The sequence below is a fragment of the Vollenhovia emeryi genome, unplaced genomic scaffold (assembly GCF_000949405.1).
Source record: "Vollenhovia emeryi isolate VEMERY1.0 unplaced genomic scaffold, V.emery_V1.0 DF939245.1, whole genome shotgun sequence".
NCBI classification, from domain to species: Eukaryota; Metazoa; Arthropoda; class Insecta; order Hymenoptera; family Formicidae; genus Vollenhovia; species Vollenhovia emeryi.
Window position 1 is genome coordinate 210,075 of NW_011967121.1, and position 8,109 is coordinate 218,183.

General features: G+C 40.8%; 1 protein-coding gene across 1 annotated transcript in view; it reads right to left on the reverse strand.

Annotated features, from left to right (window-relative positions):
• Positions 1-2,961: 2,961 nt before the first annotated feature.
• Positions 2,962-8,109, reverse strand: part of LOC105560030 — a 13,740-nt gene continuing 8,592 nt past the window's right edge. Inside the window, exon 3 of the mRNA XM_012008764.1 lies at positions 2,962-4,322. Within this exon, the coding sequence (XP_011864154.1) occupies positions 4,185-4,322 (138 nt within the window). The 3' untranslated portion in view covers positions 2,962-4,184. The remainder of the gene's footprint in view (positions 4,323-8,109) is intronic.

The following is an 8,109-nucleotide window of genomic DNA, read 5'->3' on the forward strand; positions in this document are numbered from 1 at the left end:
CGCATAGCAATATCGATCGTCGGGCGGTCACATCTTGCCACGCGCTCGAATTGGGCGGTAGGCCGGCCTAAGACAACGATTTTTAATAATTAATTACTCGTTAACTATTACAAAAATTGCAAAATGGTACAGGACTTTTCCGTTCATCTCGACCCGTTCTACCTTCTCAAAAATTTTGTCGGATATGGAAAGACTCACCCTGTATAAAGAATCTCTCGTTTTCAATCCCTTTGTATCTTTCGTTGCTTCGACACTTCCTTGTGTAATCGCGTGGAGAAGATTTTCTCACTTTGTCGGGCACGTCAAAGTCACACGACTATCCAACAGATATCCATAAAAGTCCTCTGAAAAAAATCCACGTCAGACAAAACGCACGTTTGCGCCGAGGTAAAAAGCTTCTCATCCTCTATCCCGCACGCAGGGCGGAAAGCAAACGTCTTCGCGATCTCTGCGTGGAGCAGAGTCTCGCCTCGCTGCATCTTATTAACATCATCCGTGCGTTACACCGCGTACATGAGAACCTACCGATGGAAGCCGTCGGAATAACAGTACACATTTTTAACGTCGTAACACTTCGATCCTCCTCGTGCAAACGAAACGACGTAGTGCTCCACTCGGGAAAAGTCCCTGTGCGTTTGCAGCAGTTTGGAAGAAAGAGAAAACCGGTTAAAGTGCAATAACACTAAGAATAACTAAAAAAAAACGCGTGTACTGAAACAGAGACGATCGAATTAATTCGATTAATTCGGTGACATTAAGTCGGCGCTTATTTGGACCAGACGCGTATAAACAAAGAGTTAATTATACATGAGATATTTCACGTAGTTTTCTCCCGTTTTCTTCAGCGATGATTTTACTATCGTTAGGTGGATCGTTAGAATTGCGTCGATATTATTGTGCTTTTAGAAAAATTTTTCAGCTTTCGCGTCTATGCATCGGAACAGTTTGCTCCCTTTCTCTCTAGGACGATGTTTTCTCCATTCGTTTAACTGACCGGAGACGCATGCGACATGCTCGTGTTTCCGTTTAAGAGAGAGAGAGAGAGAGAGAGAGGACGAGATGCTCTTCGCATGGGCATCGACAATCTACTTGACGACAGTAGCTATTTAAATTATGCCACACAGAAACTATGCCGCTTTCGCAACAATTATCCGGTCTGCTAGAAGAATCCGCGGGTGTGAAAGCGTCTTGAAGCACTCAAAGCTCCGACGTTTCGTAGAGTCCTCGTGGAAAAATAGAATTGGAACGTAACGCAAGACACAGTTAATCAATAAGTTGCAAAACAATTTTCAGGACCGACGAAAAGGGGATGCGAGACGCCGAGGCTCCGCGCGAGATTTGACGAGATAAATTCTAACGGACTACTAATTCCAGTAATTATACTCGTATTACGCACATCTCAATTTATATGCACATACTGAGCTGGAATATGTAATTCAATTATGCGATGAAAGTTGAGCACAGTAGACCATTGAGAGAAAAACGTCGCCGAAGCGATAAGTCATAAATAGCGTTACACACGCGGTCGCAAACGTTTTATCAGGAAGATCCGTTTCGTTAAATTAAGTCGTCGTGCGTTGTAGCTAAATTAAATCCAAGTAAACGTTAAACGACTAATTGAGAAACTTACCTTCCAACCGCTCAAATATTTTTAAGAAACGAAGATTACGTGTCAAAGACGTAGACATGTTAACCATAGACTGTTTATAAGACAGTGGAGTGAATTTATTTGGATGCGCAGAAAGGAAAGTGTCGGAGCAACTCTTGTATGCTCGAATTGACGCGTTCATTGTTTCGTATATACGCAACGATCTGTAATATCTTCTTACAAGCATTTAATAATCTTACATTCCAACAATATTGCGGTCTCGCTTAAATATTATAATTGTCACTTCAAGAATGCATATAGAGGAAAGTCCCCTATTATACGATAGGATTTTAACATGGGATAGCGGGATTTTATTGTCCTTGGAGCGAAATCTGTTTGGTGGGAAATTCATTGTTGGATTGTGTAATCGTTGCGAAACAAGATTTGTAATTGAAAACCTGCTATCTCATAGTAGAAACCTGTCTCACAATAAAGGACTTTCCTCTAATTATTTTAATCGTTATAACCTTCGATTTGAAAATATGTCTTTTCTATCCAATGTCGTTTCCCTTTCATTCAAGAAAATTATTCTTAAATAGCGAAGATATATCTTTCTTGATTAATTTATATAAAATTGCTTCATTGAAGCAAGTTTTTCTTCCTCTAACGCAATACAATCTCATTTCAAGAGTTTCACGTTGAAACTAAACGTATTTTTAAAAGAGAAATATTATTTTTCCCAACTATTTAAAAAATTTACTATAAAATATAAGCTTTTAACTATTGTTCTGTTAAAAAATCCAGGTGATAAACAGTAAATTAGTTAATTATTTTTACATAGTAAATACAATCACAATAATAGTAAAAATTATATTTCTATCATCCACCTTACTAATCACGTGGCAAACAAAAGTGAAGTGATTCGGAATGTCCTCACTAGAGGGACGCGCGGTGTAAGACTTTCTCGTAAGAAGAAAACCGCATAGGGTGTTAGAAATACGGATAAGTTTGTACGTTCGTACAAGATTACTTATCTTTTCTAGAAAAGGTGCTTTCTTGTACTATTCTTTATGAGTGCAAAGTGATTTAACAAAGCGGGGAATATTATTTGCAATATAAATACGATTATTATTATCACATACAGTTTTCGAATTTTTACTTGTGGTTGTTGTTGCAATATTTATAGCACACCTTACCGAGTTAAAAGCTCGTTTTGGTTTATGACAACCATATCATAAGTTGCATGGACCAATATTGTGTCTATGAGAACATTGTTAGGTCAACCATAACTTACGTAGTTGGAAGAATTAGAAAAATGTGGTTGGCTCCTAAAGTGACTAGAAATTATAGTGAGATTGCGGTAACTGCAACCATTTTTTTCTGTCAGTGTATGGTCCAAGATATTATGCACAAATTATCCCTTGGAAACGCGACTTTAAAACGGGTTGAAAGATAAGCTCTCGAATTTCGCTCTCGGTGAGACTTGAAAGGACTGTGTAAGTTACCTTGACCCTGGTTCTCCGCGAAGTGCACCTGGTTCAGACTCCGCGAGAACTCGCCCTGCTTGACCTTCTGCGAGAAGTCGGCGTTCCCGAGCCGCTTGGAGAACTTGACGCGGCAATTGTTGCCGCGCGGCTTCGCCGCCCTTAGCAGCGACGACGCGGCCGGCTTCGGCCTCTTGGCGAAGGTGTACGGGATCGTATAGGGCTGGGCCACGTAAAAGTAGATCGGCCGGTAGTCCTCGTGAGGCTGCGGCTGCTGCGCGCTGAAGCCGCCACCGTTGATGTTGGCGCAACAACCGGTGCTGGTGTACACGCTCGGTGCGCCGTTGCTGCACGCGTACGAGTTCGCGTAATGCACCCCGTAGTGGTTCGCCGTTTTTCGTGAATTACCTTCCACGGTTCTCGATGAAAATGAAAGAGAGGGATGCCGCCGATCCCACCTCCGGTCGTTAGATCGACGATCTCTTCACGATGCGGGGCGTCTCTTATCCGAGACCACTGTCGTCGGTGTTTCGCGCAGATCTTTGAACGAGAACAAACGACGTCTCGCTCTGTCGGCTCTCATTTATTAAAACAAAAAACGTTTCCTTGTTTTTCAACGGATCACTTCAAGTTTGTCAAAGTTAAACTCTAAATCGCGCAAGAAACTCGGCATTTTCCGCGCCACTTTGCGAGAATCGATCGTCGCTCAAATGAATGCGGTTGAAATGTCCCTGCGCGACCTGCGAAGTGCATCTACCTGAGTTAATAGAAAGAGAGTGTTCTTTAAAAATGAGGGCTTAGCGTTAATCTCGAGCTGAAAGTCGAAGGCCCCGCGGTGGCGTCGCGTCGCGGCGCTCCTCTTCCTCTCTTTATCAGAGGAGTTATCAGAAGCCACAGGTGGTGGATTGCGGAAAGCCGGTTCGGTCGTGGATACCAGCCACGATCTTCTATTACCTACGTGTATTTCGATGGCTGGCGGCCTCGCGAAGTTAGAGACGGGGGGGATTCTCCGCTTTAATTCGTCGCCTGAGAAGTTTCTCTCCCAACGTGTGTGCGCGCGTCGCTTAAATTACCGCGCGACAATTTCCTGGCTTCTTTGTTTCCAATCAATGCTATTGTGCGGGACTCCTAGGGATTCTGAAACGTCGCCGCTTCAGAATCCACCTCGAGTACCGCTTGATGTCGGGACTTCTCAATGGTACCTTGGAAACGGGTGTTTTTCTACCACGTGAGATCCCGCGGTGTGTCAACTGTAAGAGAAATCAGTGCGTTAGACGACGATTGCTCTACACCGAATGTGTTTCGTCGTGTGTCGTGTTAATTGTAAGAAAAGGATGGAATGGCGGCGAGCAAAGTGCGAGACGATATGCACGCGGGGACAAAATGTAACTGCCCGAAAACTGCCTGCGGTAATTAAATTTCAGTTGTAAAATATGGACAGCTAATATTTAGATAGCTAAATATTTTGCTACGCAAAGAGACTTTTCTTTTAAAATTTATCCTGAAACTCGGACACTTCTAACAGTCGTTCTCCGGCCTTGGTAGACAGTGCACATATTTTACCTTTGTGCCTGTTAATTTTACAATCATGTTTCAACTCCTTTGGATTTTTATCGTTCAACTGCATATTACACTGGCCTGATTAATTGTAAGGTAACTGACTGGTCTAGGATTTATTTTCAATTTATTATTTTATGTATCCGCTTTGACAAACCATATCTTTTATTATGCTCATCCTTTGTGATCTCGTTTCGTTTTACATATTATTATTGTACACATTTTGAATGTCTATTATTTTAATTTGTATCATTAATTCTATTTTTAACTTTGATAAGCTTGTAATCCCGATTATCGGTTTGTTCCCTTTAGAATGCGCTTGAAAAGAAGCTAAACTCTTGGTCGAAACGTCGCACTGTATGTCTTGTTATTTCATTTTATTAAACACGTACCAGTTAAGGTAAACTTATTCATTGTTATTTATTACTGGCAACCTAAAGAGACTATCATGTTCAGGAGAGTTTTCTGAAATATTACATTTTACTAGTAGACCGTAAGGGAAAGTTTCAAAAACTCTCATAAAGGTCTTCAAAATGCCGTGTTGTCCCACGATCACACGAGTCTCAGGAAAAATTTTACAAGAAAATTGTCACACAATTACAAGAGTTTCAAGGTAAATTTTAAAAGAAAATTCTCTCCGTGTATTAGGTGCGACAACAAATCACTTGCTGTGGTTTGGAAATTTATAGCGATGGCAGCAAAATATTTTTAGCAAAAATTTTGTTTAGTGCAGCATTTTTTCAAGCGCTCGTCGATCATCGAGACACAATAGGCCTCTTAGAAAGTAATGCGACACATTTGATTTCTAATCCGAAACATTATTTTCTTATAGCTCGAAATACCGAAAGTGTCGAGCGTCGCGTTTTACTCTCGACATCATGAATAAATACATGCATTAGACGAGAGCATTATTTTAATAATAACACAAGCACGTTTTGTACTTTCTTTCAGGACGTTCCACTCTACGCGAAACAGGGAAAGTTCAAGAACAAAAGCATTTAAAAGGCAAGAATTATTAAATAAGCATGTTTAGAATTTAAATAATCTCTTTCTTGAATTCTCTCTTTCCACTTCAAAGTCCTGCACGAAAACGCGGGAAGAAACAAAGTTTAAGCATTATTGAAGTAACGCCTTTGTATGAAAATTCCAAGAGCCAAATTGACAAACAGCGCAAATAGAAGCCGGAGAGACCGCTGAGAAAATGGAGTTGCATTTCGCATTGGCCTGAATTTGAATTGAAAGGTCGGAGAACGCCGGCGTGTGTTTTTAGAGTAAAAACATACAAATCTGCCTTCCGTTTAAGATCGCGCGAAATGGAATGAGGAAATTTCATTGGGGATACAGGGAGAAGACACGGAGAGAGCCTCGCATTTTCCCCGAGTCTCACACTGGGTTTACGCGAGGTATACGGCTGCTTAAATTCTCAACGTTAAAATAAAACGAAACGAATTGCTAATGATCTGTAATAAGCAAGCAACGGCGGGACAATCGCTAACGGTACGATCGAATTTAAGAGGCGCGATATAATAACCGTTTCTTGCCAACCGACGTTTCCCAAGTGCGCTTCGTTACCGCCGCAAGAAACTTTGCTACTTGCCGTTAGTACATCGAGATTTACATTTGCATCCTTTTTCACGGCTAAATGTTGCAACCGGGGTCGAAGCGGCCCGCCAAAAAAGATCGCGGGCGCCAGAACGTTCAGTTTTAAACTCGGAGAGACATAATTAAGTGTTCTTTGCATTTGAGTTTTTACGTGGCGGCTGTTCAAATCGGACCTTGGTGACGTTCGGATGTGCGCGCTAATTTTACCTTTGACTTTATTTCACTGACGACAATGAAATATAATCGCTTATTATTTAAAAAGTACTAGAAATGACAAAACGCGCGCTTCGCGCGCGCAGTTTGTCGTCGACCATTGTATATTTTTAAGAATTTGTATACATGTAAAGAAGTAATTGTATGCGCAACGTCACTTTAAAATAAAAAATAATTTGTCACTCACTAATACGCAACAGCAGAGTTTACATCGTCAACTATGTATGTTAAACTGTAAAAATACAAATATGTAAGTACATGATTATTACAGACTAATTATATAAAATCGAAATGATTGTATTACATATACTTTATATTTTATATTTAAAAAAATAGGTATTTATTAAAATAATTATATAGAATACTAAAAGTCTTCCTTTTAAATATAAACTCACAAAATTTTATACGTATGATTTTGTCTCTAACACTTATTCGAATCCTCGTTCGAATCATTGGTATAAATAAAATAAAAACACAGAACAGATGCTTTATTTTGCACAAGTAGCAAATAACATAAAAATGTACAATAAGACACTCACCTCACCGATTTCTCCGCTTCTCCACCGATTGTCCGATGCCTCCAAGATCTGCTCCTCCTCTCAGATTTCCTTGTTGCACTGATACAACACTCACTCGCGAAAATAATCGATCGCGCGAAATTTCGGGCACTCCCGTACGCGATGTGAGATACCGCGAAACGCACGAAATATTACCAACAACTTGCATTTTTGATTCGGAAGAATAGGAAATGGATAAATCACTATTGAATTGACGCAACAAGTAACCGCGACAAAGTACCACGGTTTACATTCATATTTTAGATGAGTTAGTCGCGTGAAAGATCTATGTATACGTTGATAAAGAGCCGTCGCCTCAATACGCAATTCGTTTCTCATTACAAGTTGTAGAAACTTAATAATTAATCGAGTGAACGTTACTTGTTACTGATAAAGGTGTACAAATCAATAGCGTTTTATCCCAACATTCACCGCGATCGAGTCTTGGAAACCGATAACGCAAAAGTAATAACACGCACGGAGCGACTCTCGCCACTGCCTGTCGGCTCGACGTTCGGCGGGCGAATGATAGTGCGGCGACCTTCGAGTACACGATGGCACGCAAAAACATCGTACGACACCGCGCCGAGAGAAAAACAACAACGAACGTTGAGAATTCGTTGTCCCACCTACGTAGGCGCTTTTTTGTTGTTTTTCACTTGGCGCAATATCGTACGACGGTTACGCGGGCCAAAGTTTACCTGAAGGTTGCCGCGTTATCAGTCGCTCGCCGAACGTCGAGCCGGCAGGCAGTGGCGAGAGTCGCTCCGTGCGTAGTGTTACTTTTACATTATCAGTTTCCAAAATTCGACCGCGATGAGTGGAGGGATAAAACGCTATTGATTTGTACACCTTTATCAGTAACAAGTAACGTTCCTCGATTAATTATTAAGTTTTTACAACTTGCAAAGAGAAACGAATTGTATATTAAGGCGACGGTTCTTTATCAACGTGTACCTAGATATTTCGCGAGATTAACTCATCTAAAATATAAATGTAAACCGTGGTACTTTGTCGCGGTTACATCTCGTTTACGCACCGCGCTTTTAATTATCTGTCGATTTCGTGTAATCTGTTCCATTTTCGGGATAAAAGAGAAATTTGTACG